Source organism: Natrix helvetica, assembly GCF_964273705.1.
Source record: "Natrix helvetica genome assembly, chromosome: 1".
NCBI classification, from domain to species: Eukaryota; Metazoa; Chordata; class Lepidosauria; order Squamata; family Natricidae; genus Natrix; species Natrix helvetica.
The window spans coordinates 240112903-240129974 of record NC_138548.1 but is presented as its reverse complement, the minus strand read 5'-3'; the positions used below and the strand labels follow the sequence as shown (position 1 = coordinate 240129974).

General features: G+C 41.0%; 1 protein-coding gene across 3 annotated transcripts in view; it reads left to right on the top strand.

Annotated features, from left to right (window-relative positions):
- The first annotated feature begins 3490 nt into the window (after window positions 1-3490).
- Window positions 3491-17072, top strand: part of BAIAP2 (BAR/IMD domain containing adaptor protein 2) — an 84526-nt gene continuing 70944 nt past the window's right edge. For all 3 annotated transcript variants that reach the window (XM_081935627.1, XM_081935629.1, XM_081935628.1), the window contains exons 1-3: window positions 3491-3548; window positions 4774-4845; window positions 5506-5643. In XM_081935627.1, the coding sequence (XP_081791753.1) occupies window positions 3504-3548; window positions 4774-4845; window positions 5506-5643 (255 nt within the window). In that variant the 5' untranslated portion in view covers window positions 3491-3503. The remainder of the gene's footprint in view (window positions 3549-4773; window positions 4846-5505; window positions 5644-17072) is intronic.

The following is a 17072-nucleotide window of genomic DNA, read 5'->3' as shown; positions in this document are numbered from 1 at the left end:
TAGGTAGTCCTTCACTTACAACTACAATTGAGCCCAAAATTTTGTTCCTAAATGAGACAGTTAAGTGAGTTTTGCCCCATTTGGGGGCCTTTCTTTCCACCATTATTAAGTGAACCTCTGCAGTTGTTAAATTAGTAACATGATTGTAAAGTAAATCTGGCCTCCCCGTTGATTTTGCTTGTCACAAGGTTGCAAAAGGGGATCGCATGACCCCAGGACCCTGCAACCGTCATAAATATGAACCATTTGCCAAGTGTCCAAATTTTGATTATTGTGACCATGGGGATACTGCAATAGTGGTAAGTGTGAAAAAAATCATAAGTCACTTTTTTCAGTTGCCATTACCTGTAACTTCAAACTGTCATTAAAGGAATAGTTGTAAGTTGAGGACTGCCTGAACTAGAAATCACCATGAATTGGTCAAGAACAAATGTTGTCAGGCTGTGTTATTTTTTTAAAATTGAGTCACTTTCTTAGTAGATTGTGAGAATGCAGTACATATAATATATCTTGATTTCAATGAAAACATTTAACAAAGGGGTTTCTGATAAGCAGCTAGCTAATATGCACTGAATGTCATTACTAAATGGAGGCATAGCTGGCTCAAAAGTAATACTGTATGTATCTATAATACCACATCAAATTGGAGTGAGGTATTGATTTGTATAACAGGGTTTAGTCCTGGGCCTTGTAGTTTCAACATTTTTATTAAAGGTTTAAGAGGTGGAGGCACAATTTATGAAGTTGTCAGATAATATAACATAGTTAATGTTTTGAGAAATGGAAATTATTTTAAATCTCCATAGATCAGGGCAACATGCTAAAACAACAGAGCAAGAGTCTTCAAATGGAAATAGAACAATGTATTGGTAAATAGATGGATAAATCTAGTTTGGCATAATTTTTCTTAAAGGGAAAAAAGTGCCTCTCCAATTATTTTATGAAATCAAACAGTTCCAAAAACATTGACTATACTGTTTGAAAATCATCTATCTTCCCGCTTTGACAGACAATATTTTAACTCGTATCAGTAGTCCATTACTGAAAAATGGATATCTATAATAATTTTTTAAAGCAACTTATGCCTGAAAAGTTTAAATTATTCTATTTTAAAAGATGATAAACACTACCGTATGTAGCCAATAAGAAATATGGTTTTCAGCATACATTAGTTGATTCAAAGTCATATCATTGTTGATTCTGATCTACAGTGTGATGAAGCTAAATTTCTTGTGTTAACTATGTGACTAAATTCACACTAATTGAAACAAGCTTTAAGTCAGGACATACAAGCTCTTTATTCCAGCGGTGGCATAAAATATCTCATAACATTTCTTGAAATTTCTAGTAAAAAACATTTTAATCCTGCCCTAAAACTCTAATCCCGTGATGGCGAACCTATGGCACACGTGCCACAGGTGGCACACAGAGCCCTCTCTCTGGGCATGCGAGCCGACGCGCCAGTTCAGCTCCACTCCACATGCGCACGCACCTCCCACTGTCAGCTGGTTTTTAGGTCTCTGCCGTGCATGTGCGCAGGTTGGGGCACATGCAGGAGACGTACGCCCCTGGGGGGGGCTGGGTGCACATGAGGCAGTCATGCATGGGAAGCAGGGCACGCGTGCATTGTATTATGGGTGCACACGCACGCTTTTGGCACGCGACAGCAAAAGGTTAGCCATCACTCCTCTAACCTCCAGGGTGTTAAGAACAGACATATAGTTTCCAGTTCATGGGAAGTAATTACTATATTCTGTGTTTATCAGACCTATCTTACATCTTGTATTTGGTTTTAAGCTTTGATAAGGAATCAGATAAACAAACAAATTGAGGAAAGGGAAAACAGAATGATCCAAGTTTCATAGAGCCTAGGAAGAGAGGTGGCAGAATGGATATGTTCAGGGTCAGACCAGATAGCCATCTGTTTGGGATGCTTACATTTGGGTTCCGAGGCGACTGGGTTCAATATCCAAAATTCCCCCTTCCAAATATGCCAGAGGTGGGTTTCTGCCAGTTCAGCCTGGATGAGGCGAACCAGTAGTGGTGGCGGTGGGAGGCTCCACCCACCCGCCCGGACGCTTTTGCACATGCGCAGAAGCATCGTGTAAGCGCACGAGTGAACCTGTAGTAAAAAAAATGGAAACCCACCACTGAACTATACCTGTATAAATCTCTGCAGGATTTTCACCATATCCATGCTTAGTGTGCGCTTTACACATTCTTATATTATTTTGTTGAAAATACAAATGGAAGAATTTTGCAGAACTCATTACTTTGTGAGATTTCTTTTTACTAGATTCTTGTCAAGACTAACATGTAATTCAAATGTATTTTTATTGGATTTTTTTTTCATTTCACTGACTGCAAATTCTATTTGGCAATCTCGCCATTCATCCATCCAAAATTTCAAAGTATCTGCAGAAATATTTGTATGTATTTTCATGAACATGTCTAATGTACACATCTGATCTATCTGCACAGTTTTGCAAGTACTTTTATATATACCTTTCCTCAAATTAACATTTTGGTACATAGTTTTCACAGTGCACAATTTTAAGCATATTGTTCAATTGTAAACAGAATAACAAAATTCCAAGATGCACATTTTGATATTTATTAGTTTTTCAGGCTGCCCTATATATTGCAGCATTCCAATATTTACCGGTATATAAATTGAATCCACATTTATAAAGGTATTATGCTACTGTTACTGTTTCAAACATTTTTTTTCTCCTTAACTGGAATATAATTAGCTAGCAGTAGTTATTATCAGAGATTGGAGATATTTCCATAGCAGCCATGCCTAATATTTGAAAGGAGCCACTATTCTTTAAAAGGCAACTGGTGTCAAATAGCTCCTGCTAAATGGGATGCAAAACTTTAAAGGTTTAACTTTCTAGATCTTTTTTTTTCCCTCTGGGAGAGAGGCCAATGTTGACTCTGTGTCTCCTCTAGGAGAATTCATTTGCTTGAAGATCTGAAAGAGAGGTTCCAAGGGAATAAATAACCTCCAAAAAACTGTGTTGCCTTTATTGCCTCTCTTGGGAATTCAGCAATAAACACAAGGCACAAGATCCTTAGCTATTGCAGTGTTTGGAAAGGAATGGCATCTGCTAGCCTGAGCAAAACATGCACTGGTTGCAATCACATGTAAACTAAAACAAGACGTAAATCTTAGTTTATTGAGCAAATCAGAGCCCTCTTCAATTGCACATCAAACTATGTTTTAGATTGTTTATTATAACACACCAGCCAGGCATCAAGGATAAATTTCTGCTTTTCCTGTCTTCATTCTCCTGGCTGGATGCCACTGTTGTATATTCACTTCTAATCTAAATTAGTCTTAAATGAATCCTTGTTTCAGCAAAGGGAAACCGTTAACTAAGGCTGCAGTTGGGATGGAGGGGAAGAGAAGGTTGATACAGAACAGTCTCTTAGATTTTTTTTTAAAATTTAGCCTCTCTTCTTTTGTCTTACTTTTTCCAGGGGATGTCCTGTTCCAGATGGCTGAAGTCCATAGACAGATTCAAAATCAGTTAGAAGAGATGGTAAGCACGTGTGTTCTTGTTAACTTGTCTTTTTGCAGAGCCTGGCCAAGGGGCAGCCTGCAGAGCCTTTGATACACGTGGATTTAAAATTGAAACAAATCTACTGTAGAATAGCTGCCAAGTCCTTTAAGTAAGAATAGGGACCTCAATTAAATAAATTGTGGGCCAAACAAAATTGCAAGTCATGTGCTGGCTTTTGAAATGTCCGAGAAATCTGACCAGTTTCAAGTAATTTCCTGATGAATTAGGAGAGGTATGTCCTTAATTATGCCTTGACCTATAAGTAGAGTGGCCAATTAAGCTTTACTCAAAAGAATAAGAAAGATTATTTTACATAGAAATATGTTGAATCTCAGCCTAGTGGGGAAGTCGGTTAACAAATCACCTACATCAGGGGTGGGTTCCTGCCAGTTGTAACCTCTTCTATAGAAGAGGTTCCACAAATTTACAGCGCCGTTTAGAACCGGTTCCACTCCCTCCCCCCCCCCGCCCGTCCGCACCTCATCAAGATGAAGAGCGAGAGGAGGAATTCTGAGTCTACAAGTCTTAAAGCTGTCAAGTTTGAACACCTCTGGGGGTTTTTTTCTAAAGGGTTAGGGGTGCAAGGGTCTTGTAACTTGACAGCCTTAAGACTTGCGTGCTTCAAATGCCAGAGTTTCTGAGCCAACATTTTGGTTGCTAAGCAAGAGCGTTATTAAGTGAGTTTCACCACATTTTACAAGTTGGCCATGCCCACCCAATCACATGGCTGCCAAGCCACTCCCACCCAGTCACATGGCTGGCAAGCCACTCCCACAAAGCAGGCCACACCTACAGGTTCTAAAAAAAATTGAAACCCACCACTGACATGCATGCCTTCTCTGTCTTCTCTCCAGCTGCTAACTAGAAATGAGAAACTTTTATTTTTATGTCTTATGCTTCTTTATTTTCAAGGCAGAAGTGAATCAAGTAGCTTTCAGCTAGAGAATATCTTCAAAAATTGTCCTCTAAAGCAGAATTCAACCATGCTACTTACAACTGTTCATTGCTTGTTATTCCAATTATCCATTTTTGCTTCATTGCTTTATTTCATTTCATTTCATTTTACTATATTTATCTGCCATTATTTCTATTATCATCCACTTGTTGATTTGTCTGGTACCTTAATGTAGATTATTTGTATTTATTTATAGTTTTCCTCCAATGATTAATATTAATATTTACATTTGTTCTGTTCACTTCTCAGCTGAAGTCCTTCCACAATGAACTACTAACACAGCTTGAGCAGAAAGTAGAGCTAGATTCACGGTATCTAAGTGTAAGTAGCAAGCAACTTTTATTGAATATAAATTGGATTAGTAGCTAGGTAGTTATTAACATGGCATTATGAAGCTACGAAAGTTCAACTACCTGACAGTGAGCAAAACTATAAAGTTTGCCTAGAGTAGGGATGACTTTGCAAGAACTGGCCAGGTGGCTTAATCTGTTTTTGCAAAGTGTAGATTAAGAAGTGTTTATTCAAGATTGTTTGAATAAGCATTGGAATAAGTGCTGTAAGGAAAAAAAAACATTTATTCAAGATCATTTTATTCAGACAAACTATGCTTTAATTATTGCATAATTGTAAGGATGCTCGTGATTTAAATTAAATCCATAGGGATTCTCATTTAGTTTTTTTTTAAAGGAGATTCACATAGTACTGAGGGAGGGGAAAGTGTTGCACTGTGTATTGGAATTGGAGTCCCGGGACTCATGGGAAATGCTTTTTTGGCATCTCCCAAAGGAAGACAGCTTTTGTTTCTAATCAATGTGCCCTCATTCAAAACATGTCCTCTACAGCAGGTGTTAGGTTGAGACCTTCCTGCCTGCAGGAAGCATATAAACTATGCTCATTACCCGCAGGGGAAATCTCTGCCCATGTCTTCAGCCTATTATTATTTCAGCTATTCAGCACTCCCACACATCTTCCATGTTTCAGGCTGCACTAAAGAAGTACCAGACCGAGCAAAGGAATAAAGGGGACGGAGTAGAGAAATGCCAGGGTGAATTAAAGAAGCTTCGGAAGAAGAGCCAAGGAAGCAAAAATCCTCAGAAGTATTCGGATAAGGAGTTGCAGGTAGGTCTCTGAGTGATAAGCTGGGGCAGGGCATCATCTAATTGGGATTGTATTTGATTGGCAGGTTGATGTTACCATTATGGGTTGGACCATGGCAGATGGAACTAATTTGGGTGAAAGTCATTGGCGCTGGCTTTGAACCAGGGGTGGTAGTCTCTTACTTTCCCTACCAGTTTGCGAATGTGAGTGCATTTGATTGCACACATGGCTTGCACACATGCGCACGGCTTGAAAATGTGGCTAAATAGGACGACATAGTGCTTGGGCGGCCCCACCCACAATTTCTACTACCGATTCGGGCGAACCGGCCTGAACTGACTGAATACCACCTCTACTTTGAACACCTTGGTATGAGAAAAGCAAGTATGGCCATAAGAATATAAAAATTCAACCCTTTGCACATATCCTTGGGAGTAGATTTGACTCTGGTCAGTAGGATTTCTTTCTAAGTTAACAATTTGGATTGCAGATCTTTTAACTTGAATAGCTTCCCTTTATTCTTTATGACATATTGACTAAAAGGTGAATATATACTGTAAATCCTGACATTCTATTTTTTTGAAGAATTTCATCTACTAATAGTCCAGAATTGATAACTGATGTCATTGACATCTAAGAGTCCAGTTAATTTTAAAACCAAAAACTGGTGTGCCTATATAATGTATTGTTTAGAATGGAACTCATTCTTTCCAGTTCTTATATATGCCAAGGTTTGCTGAAAACTACTGATGTATTTTTATTCAGGCTTTCTGACTTTAACCTTTACTATTTTGGTGAGCTTCTAAGCAATGATTCAAAAGTTGATCCAGGTTTTCTTGCCTTGTTAACGTTGTGGCAACAACGTCCGATATTCTGTCTGCAATAGCTACACATTCAATTGTAGAATGGGATTCACGGGTTGAACTGTATATTATTACAGAGTATGGGTTGAGGGGGGATTCAATCATTGCTCCTGTGTGGATTGCCTGCAGCATAAGCCTTCTTGGGGTTAAGAGAAGCTGTGGTAGAATTTCTAAGGAGGAATTTGAAGCTCAGGAGAATAAATGAAAAGCTTCAAGTAGAGGAGATTTGGAAAACCGAATGGCAGCCAGATTCTCTCACACAGCTTTATTCAAACGAATGCCTTGAGCCCAGAGAGCTTCAATCTGAAGCCTACAACCATAGGCCTCTCTAGCACTAACAGGCCAAGCTACAATACTCATTAATATCAGAGGGTGGGAGTTGTGCTGGATATATTTAAATTTTCTATACTGCCCATCCCATCTAAGTGACTCTGGAAGGGTCTACAAACAACCATATTCACAGTGCAAGCTGTTAGATCGGGTAATGGAAAGGCAAACAAGGCTAAAGGCAACAACAGCTCTTTATTGAACTACAACAAGTGAGAACAATCCAGCGAAGGTTGAGTCTGACAGCAGCCCTTTTAGAGGGAGCTGTCAGACCCTTCGACCAATGGGATTAAACCTCTGTTCTCGCCGGAACAGAGGACCTTGGTGGAAACCTCTGTAGTTGAAGCAAGTATCTAACACAGTCTTAACCCTATCATTCTTTTGATTGGTTTTATTGAGCAAATGTGATAATCTGAATTTATTTATTCTTTTGTTTGAAGATTATGCCTAAAAGAATAAAAATTTGCATCCTGAAATGAAATTGTTATTGCCATTAGATAATTTCATTTATTAAATGTAAATGCCATCCAACTGCAAGCAATTCTTATTGCTTCGGTTAATTTGCAGACTCATAAATACATAGGGGAAAGGGTTTGGTCGCCATTTACTAAAATGGTACCTGTTCTTTTTTTCAAAACAAAGAGAAAATAAATAAACTTTGGAATTTGGGAGTTTACGATTTGAAATTTCACCAAATGTAGAAGGTAGATGATCAAGATGTTCCATAACCTGTATTTAGGATGTGCATCATCGCAGAAGTTTTCCTTCATTTCTCTTAAGTCCAGAGGCAAAAGATGAAACCCCCGGGATGTGGCACACTGCTGTATATCACCCTAGTCTTAGGAATTCAGCAATTATGAAGTTATCTAAGCCATTGTGCATGATTATTACTGCACCTGGAACATGTCTGTTAAGATGCCAGATAAGCAACCCTTTGGAGTTACAGTATCTTAAGTTTCTAAATGCAGGTATAAGAAATAATTGCCAGGTGATCCATATAAATAAAGAGTATGCCAAGAAACATCAGATATTTTATTGTGTGAAAAATATAAAGTTTCTCAATCCTAATTGGCAGCGTGCCCTGAAAAGAGCTGCTCAAGAGAAGTAGCAGAGTTTTATTTGCAGTTGCCTCTCAGGTTGCCTTGAGCTATTTTATTGCAGAATGAAGGGCAAAATAATAGATAAACTTCTGAATATCCAAGCACTAGTCATTTTGGCTTAAGCAGAGTGACAACAGTGAACTTTCACAGTGCTTTTTCTTTGGCACGATTACTTTTGATTAAATAAAATGTTCTCTTTACCTTGTGCTTTTATACTTACTTGCTTAATTTATTTGCAATAGGTATTCCAGTAGTTTTTAAGAACTGGGTGGGAAAAAAAGAAATAGGCTAAAATTTGAACTCCCACATTTTTTAGGAGAACAGATATTTCATATTCCCTGTTCAGGTAGTGTTTGACGTGATCAATCAAGTGTTCTTAGCTGTATTAGAGCAGAAATTTCAGAAACATGTTTCTGAAGGAAAAATTTCCCCAAGGGCCTTATTGTGTGACCTCTGTTTAAATTTCTTGGGATTATACTGCTGTATTAAAGCCTATCCTTACACTCTTCTGAAGAATATAAAAGCACAGCCACTTTATTTCATTGGCAGTTCCAGCCCTGATGAAATATTGTTTGTGTGTGCATATGCAGATAATGTTCAAAAGAGCCACCTGAATCTTGCAGAAGAAATGTCTGCTTTAATGATTTGAAAAGAAGTACAAGTAATCCCCAACTTACAACTACAAATGAGCCCAATATTTCTGTTGGTAAGCAAGACCATTGTGAAGTGATTTTTGCCCCATTTTATTGCCTTTCTTGCCACAGTTGTTAAATGCATCACTGCAGTTGTTAAGTGAGTAACATGGTTGTTAAGTGAATCTGACTTCCCCACTGACTTTGCTTCTCAGAAAGTTGCAAAAGGAAATCCCATGACTCCTGGACACTGCATCCTTCATAAACACATGTCAGTTGCCAAGTGTCCAAATTTTGATCGTGTGACCATCGGGATGCTACAACAGTTGTGAAAAAAATGGTCGTAAGTGACCTTTTTCAAAGTCATTGTAACTTCAAATTGTCACTGAGTGAATGGTTGTAAGTTATGCATTACCTGTACTTGGTTTGCATTAATACATTTTGTAGAGCAGCTCTTAGAAGTCCTTTGTCCAGCTCTTAGAGTCCAGTCTCTAATATTCTTCTATACTTTGGAAAGAAAATGTGAGATATATACCCTGTTTTCCCCAAAAATAAGACTTCCCTGGATAGTAAGCCCAATCAGACTTTTGAGCGCATGCGCTAAAATAAACCCTCTCCTCAAAATAAGCCCTCCCTGAAAATATTGCAACACAGCAGCAGCCATGAGGTGACCATGCTTGTTGCCTCCTGCACCCAAAAATAATTAGACCTCCCTGAAAATAAAGCCAAGTGCTTATTTCGGGCAGTCAAAAGAAAATAAGACCTTGTCTTATTTTCGGGGAAACACGGTAGTACTTCTTGCACTCTCACTTTATTTTAAAGAATTGTCCTTGCATGAAAAATCAGAAGAATGTCTCCTATCTTTTTGTGCAATTAAAGAGTGAATGATTGCAAGTAATGGGAGTTTCCACCCTAAGCTGGGTTCTTGACATTGTCCATCCTGCTCAGGCAGCAGGAGGCTGGATCTGACTTTTCAACTCAAACCACTTCATTGATTCCTTAGCCTTGATCCATACGACAGGGATAGGGAAGAATGCTGCCAAGAAGATAGTAAAAGTAAACCCACTCATGTTGGAGTTTACTTTTAAATGCAGAACTCTCCCTGTGATGTAAGACAGGCTCCAAACTTTAGAAGGCCGATATTGGAGCAGGCATCCTAATTGTTTTCTGAAGGAATATCCATATAAGTGAATCCTGGAGCCTGATGCACAAAGTTGAACAAGTGGAAAAACATTTTCATCACAAAATTCTAATGTGCACCACAGTTGAAGAACTTATCAACTATAACAATTTTCCAGTGAGAAACATTTGTGTTTGGGTGAGTTGGCCACCTGCGTTAACATTTGGTGACAAGTGACATCCAGCAGGGAAAGTAATTCTCAGCTATGAAATTTCACAGCTACTTTAAGGAACAGCTTAACACTTGTACTATTCAGATACTAATGTTTCAACACCAATTCTTTATGTGTTTTAAAAGATTTAAATATTTGCAGTTACCCAAAGCACCCTAAAATTTCCCTTAAGGTTTTGCACATTTTACGTGCTGCTTTTTTTTTTTAATTGGGAAACTAGTCCTTTCTCTGAGGTTACGGTTCTTACATTGTTGGATAGAACGTATTTATGATTTATAATGGTTTCGGGATATGTGATACTTTTTTTTTTTTGCTGTATGGCGTTCTGAGATGGGTAGCCATATAAATCTGATAAATAAAATGCATGTAAATTGTAGACTTTAGTAGAAAAAATGTTCCCATTTCAAATCCATAGGTGCCACACATGTGTTCTAGAGGAATGAGAGGGATCTCTTGGAGCAGAGTCAAGGCAGAGGAAGGAGAAAGAAAATAACCTTATATGAGCAGGGTGCCCTCAAATAACGTTGGATATAGTCCCTGTTATTGTATTTCAGTGGAAGAGTAGACTTGCCGGCTGCTTCCCCCAAGTAACCAGAAGAATTAGTGAAGAAGCACAGGGTAAATGAAAACATATTTATGAAATAGATAACACGTCACATATGGCCCATATAGGAAGTTGCTTTTCTATATTTACCCAAGGGTTTACTGGGATATAACTTAAAAGTTTATTTCAGTGCTGGGATTCTAAAATAGGACTGTTTCCAGGACTTGTTATATAGAACAATGCCATTTCCTGAGCTGCTTAATCAGAACTCACATACAGTATCTCTGATAAGGACGGAATAAGTTTAAAACTTATTGCCATAGAATCTCACCTCAATTGAGAGGGGAAAAGATATACATCTATTAGATCTTTTCCCACTCATATTTGATGTGAAATGTTCCTCTGTCAAATGATAATATGGGTAAGTATAACTGAGCAATTTTTTCTGTATGTATCAATTGTAATTGTAATTTAGGGCACTCTTCCCCAACCTGTCCAGAACTATTAGAACCATAAATTCCAGCTTTCCTAACAACCCATAAGAATAGATTGCTGATATGTGGGTGTTTAATATTGGAACATTATAGTTTCTGGGAATCTGGGAGTTGTAGTACTAGCACAAAGAGGGGATCAAATGTGGACAACTGACTGACAATATCAAAGGTTATGCTAAGTCAACATTTTTTCTCCCAACAAACATTTTTTTACACTAGAGATATGTATATATTTTTTTAAAAGGTCCATTGTCCTATGCCAGCGATGGCGAACCTTTTTTGGCTCACGTGCCACAAGTGGGGAGAGCGCAGGGGGGTCGTGTGCCTGTGTGCCGCACCCATAAAGTAATGTGCGACCCCCAGTGCGCATGCGTGCACAAAAGGCGCTTCCCCCCATTTTTACATGCTTTTTTCGCCCTCCCCAGGCTCCAGAGGCTTTATAGGAGCCTGAGGAGGGCGAAAAGAACCTCCCCCCCCGGAGGCTTCAGGGACCGTCCGGAGGCTTCCCTGAAGCCTTCGGAATGCTTAAAACGACCCTCCGTGCAAACCGGAACGGTGGGTCGTTTTAAGCGCTCCGAAGGCTTCAGGGACTGTCCGGTGGCTTCCCAGACACCTTCGGAGCGCTCAAAACAACCCTCCGTGCAAACTCCGGTTTGCTCGGATGGTCGTTTTGAGTGCTCCGAAGGCTTCAGGGAAGCCTCCGGACGGTCCCTGAAGCCTTCTGAGCGCTTAAAACGACCCTCCGAGCAAACCGGAAGTCATTTCCGGTTTGCTTGGAGGGTCGTTTTAAGCGCTCAGAAGGCTTCAGGGGAGCCTCCGGACGGTCCCTGAAGCCTCCAGAGGAGCGGGGGAGGCTCTTTTCGCCCTCCCCAGGCTCCTATAAAGCCTCTGGAGCCTGGGGAGGGCGAAAAATGGCTTTTAAAAATGGTGAACTCAGTTGGCCAGCGCGCGCAGGCGCGCTGGTCAGCTGACAGGGCAGCGTCTCGCGTGCCCTGACAAATGGCTCTGTGTGCCACCTCTGGCACGCGTGCCAAAGGTTCACCATCACTGTCCTATGCAGTACAGCTACTCCTCAACGTACGACCACAATTGAGCCAAAATTTTCCATTATTAAACAAGATAGTTGTTAAGTAAGTTTTTGTTCCATTATTATGATGTTTTTTGCCACAGTTGTTAAGTAAATCACTTCAGTTGTTAGTAACAGGGTTGTTAAGTAAATCTGGCTTCCCCATTGATTTTGCCTATCAGAAGGTCACGAAAGGTGATAATTTGACCCTGGGCCACTGCAACTGTCATATATACATGCCATTTGCCAAGCATCCAAATTTTGCTCAAGTGGAGGCGCTGCAATAGTCATAAGTATGAAAAAGAGTCAAAAGTCATTTTTTTCAGTGCCGCTATAACTTCGAATGGTCACTAAACGAATGGTGGTAAGTCAAGCACTACCTGTAATATCTTCTTCCACGAAAGAATGGAATCATTCTGTGATAAAGAGTCCTATAATTGGGTATTTTATAAAAATCAAATGATTGTTTGTTTAAATTAAATCACAAATAGCACCAGGTGAGCTGTCCTGAAATATTCTGGAAATATTTGATATAAAAAAACTTTGCTTTTGGAACAGCTCAGTTCAGTATATCCAAGATACTTGAAACAGCCAATGTTGCACTTGAAAAAACAGCTTTGCACTCAATCCAGGATGTTTTATTAAGTTTCACACTTGAAACAGTTCAACACTACCGTGTTTCCCTGAAAATACGACCTGTCCTGAAACTAAAGCCTTGCCACATTTTTTGCGTGGGCAAAAATATAAGCCCACCCCCAAAAATAAACCCTCTGGACAACCCCCCTCCGGCCAGGCAGAGCACTGCTCACCGACATAGCGGTATCCTGAAGGGGCCAAGCCGCAGGAGCTGGGGGGGGAGAAAGGCGCTCACATCGCTTGGTGCCTTCAGGATACCGCTAGGTTGGGGAGTGGCGTTTTGCCTGACCGGAGGGGGGAGTTGCTGGGTGGCTGCTCCCTTGCGAACTGGCTCCTGAAGAGCCGGGCACAGCCTCAGGGGCAAAGCAGCCACGAGGTGACCACGCTCACGAGCAACCGCCTGGCAAACCCCCTCTCCAGCCGGGCAGAGCACCAGTCACTGACCTAGGGGGTATCCCTAAGGCGCCAAGCCACGTGGCGCTCTGTCCACTCCCCAGCTCCCGCTGGCACATTAGGGATACTGCCACCACCGCGCTCCGAGCATAACATCTTCTCTGGTTCCAAACTCCAAAACCTGGCTGCCGAGTCTTCCAGCAGCCAGCCCACAACCATAGAGCGCACTCCTAGAGTGGCCGCTGTTGGAAGACTCAGCAGCCGAGTTTTGGACTTTGGAACCGGAGAAGACGTTAAGCTCGGAGCACGGCGGCTGCGGCTGCAGGGAGAGCTGGGCCCGGACATGTTGAGGCTAGGAGGCATGCCTGCTGGGAGCAAAACAGGCGCTCGCACAACCCCCTTCTCCAGCCGGGCAGAGCTCCATGCACTGACCTAGGGGGTATACCTAAGGTGCCAAGCCGTGGAAGCTGGGGAGCGGGCAGAGTGCAATGTGGCTTGGCGCCTTAGGGATACCCCGTAGGTCAGTGAATGGCGCTCTGCCCGGCTGGGGAGGTGGTTTGCCGGGTGGTTGCTCGTGAGCGTGATCACCTCATGGCTGCTTTGCCCCTGAGGCTGTGCCCGGCTCTTTGGGAGCCAGTTTGCAAGGGAGCAGCCGCCCGGCAAAACAATAAGCCCTCCCCTATAACAAGCCCAAGGCCATATTTTCAGGGAAACACAGTAAACATTTGCATGCTCTCTGATCTTGGCTTGATTCTATACTGATTTTTCCCTTTCCATTCAATCATGTTTGATTGTTAGAGACTGCCTTTATAAATCCCTACAGTTTTCTTGGCAAGATTTTTCAGAAGTAGTTTGCCGCTGCCTTCTTTCTAGAGCTGGGACATAAAAACCCGCTCAAGGTCATCTTAGCTGCCTTCATGCCTAAAGTGAATTCCCAGTCTACTGCCTTAATGCCTTAACCACTACCATGTTTCCCTGAAAATAAGACCTCCCCAGATAATAAGCCCAATATAGCTTTTGAGCGCATGCGCTAAAATAAGCCCTTTCCCGAAAATAAACTCTCCCCAAAAATATTGCAACACAGCAGCAGCCATGAGGTGACCACTCTCGCTGCCTCCTGCACCTCAAAAATAACAAGACCTCCTTGAAAATAAGGCCAAGAAACACAGTACATCACTTGCACTGTACCGATTTCCAAGTAGCACGTGATGAGCAATTGTCCTTCTTTTTGTTTGTATTCTCGAAACCTTTTTGATGTGCATCAGTTGCCTAAGATTAAATATCTTTATTTCCTATGAAATGTATTTGGCTGCCCCACTTTGCCACTCTAGGAGGATTGCAGTAAACCCAAAATAAGCAAAAACAAATAGCAATCCAATTAAAATAAATATAAGCCATAGTTCCTTTCTTTGGGTGAGACACCCAGTCACGGCACCAAAGGAAAAAGACAAGATTTAAATTCCTTTGTAAACATCAGCAGGGTTGGAGCCAGTCAGAGCAAGAGGGAGATTGTCTTGCTCAGAGAGCAGGTGCCACAGTAAGTGGCTGGTAGGGGAGTGAGTAACTGGGTGTGCTCCTAATTATTAACAATGAAGGTAAAGACAGGCTTTCATTGCCAACCTGCTACAGCAATGCCATTCTCTGTGTGTTCTGATCTTTCACTAACACCCTTTCTTTTTTCCTATGGAAGTGTGGTTGTGTAGTTAACAGTAGTTATTTTAAAAACAATGCCACTCCCTTTCTGGCACAAGACTCCACACAGATGCTCTGAGCTTATGGAACTTTTTCAGTCCTTCCTAAAACGGGTGGAAAGCAACTGTGGATTTAGACTGTCAATCTAAATGGAAGACTGCTGATACTGGAGGCAGCATAAACCCTAAACGTCTTTGCCTGGCTTTACTGTAATGACTTTTGAGTACTTTCACCCCCGTTCCCTCCCACCCCATCCAGTTGGCAAAAGATGTCATATACCTGTCCAACCACACTCTTCCCCACTATTGGGGGGGGAGGGGGAGAGAAAGAGAGAAACCCAATCTGTTTGCAGAAAAGTCATGTGTTACTACTTTAGGAAGAATCCTAGACTTTGCTTTAGTAGACATGTTTATTTAACTGGCGGCTAAACGTCCACGATTCAGTTACTGTGACTTTCTTGTTTTGATATTTTGGGACCCCAGGAAGTTCAAACGCTGTTTTTGTGTACTGCCATTGTTTGCAGAACGTAAGATGTTGTCATTGTCCTGAAGCATTAAAAAAACAACACCCTTGCTTTATGAAAAAAAGACAAAACGGCTGCTCTGATGACAAGGTTGAATAAATATCCAAAACTTCATTTTGTTTTATGCAAGCCTAACATATCAAAAATCTAGCAGCTGTTCTCTGGTTGTTTTGCTAGGCCATATGAAAATTTCAGCAAGCCGTGTTACTTCAAAAGGATTATCGTCCTTAAACACAACTTTGAAATTGCTATTCCAAATAGGAGTGCTCTTTTAGGAAATGGTTGTCATGCGCTTGAAATGTAAACTTCAATACATTATTTATTGCGGTGAGGTTTTGGATCCTCAGTTGGAGGAGAGCCCTTTAGCGTCATAGAATTATACCAAATTTCTGTTTCTGCAGAATTTAATAGAGTTGGAAATAAATTTATGCATCAAGGACCGGTTCTCGATATTTACTACTTTGGGAGAATATTTATTCTCCAGTCAAGAATTTAGTATTCAGTTGTTCTCTGACATGTGTACTCCCCACCCCCCCTCTGGATACTACTAAGATCTAAGCTCTATTTCAAAATGAACCACAACAGAATCTTTGGGTTATATGTTCATTCATCTTCATCCGGTTCGGTGGATCACTCTGTTTCACTTGGGAAATAAACCTTGACAGATTTCTCGACATACCTAGAAGAAATGAACATTAGCCACAGTGGAACAGTTTTGTTTCCTTCCTTTAAATCTATGTGAACCAATTGCTTGTAGGCAACATATTTCCCCATGAGTAGAAGCCATATTGAAAGAACTTATCATCCATTAGCATTATTTTGTACTATATGATTATTCCAAGTACATGACATTACGTGTGATAGAAACTGACTTGGTAACAACACTTATTAAATGGTGGTGTTTCTTTCTCCATGGCAGATAAGTAATTTTGTATCTTTGGTGAAGGACAAATCTATCAAATTCATTCGATCCTTGTCTTCTACAGGCAGTCCTCCCTTAGCAACCATTGATTCAGCGACCATTCAAAGTTGCAATGGTACTGAACAAGTGGTAGTTGCAACTGGTCCTCAAAATTCCTGCTGTCTCTGTGCCCCTGCAGTCACGTAATCTTTATTCGGGCTCCTGGCAGCCAGCTCACACTTACAAAGGTTGCAGCATCCCAGGTTACATGCTCTCCATTTGCAACATTCCTGACCAGCTTCCTACAAACAAAGTGAGGAAGCCAGTTGGGAAGACCCAAAATCACTCTGGTAGTTCCAACTCACCCTGGCTTTCCTTTGGTTATATCTTTGCTGCGCCATCCATCCCTTCCCAGTCTTTCTGTTATAGTTATAGTTTAGTTATAGTTTATTTAATTTATAGACCGCCCCCTCTCCCCGTAGGGACTCAGGGCGGTGTACAGACCATTCATAATCAAAACAACAGAAAATAACATAAGACATAGAGCAAAACAACACACACACTGTCTGTATATAAAATCCCAAAACCAATTTAAATACTTAAAAAACAATTTAAAACCCGTTTAAAACCCCAATATAAAATTTAAAAAGCCATCCAGGAAGGTTTGTAATAGATGTTAAATACAGTTATGATTATAATTATAATTAGGCCAGACCAGCTACTCGAAACAGGTGGGTCTTGAGTTTCTTGCGGAAGGAGCAGAGATCAGAGGTGGTTCTAATATCGGGGGGGAGGTCGTTCCAGAGGGTTGGGCCCATCACAGAGAAGGCCCTACTCCTAGGCACCGCCCGCCTGCACTGTTTAGCGGATGGTACCCGGAGGAGGCCCTCTCTGTGAGAGCGGATTGGTCGCAGGGATGTATGGGGT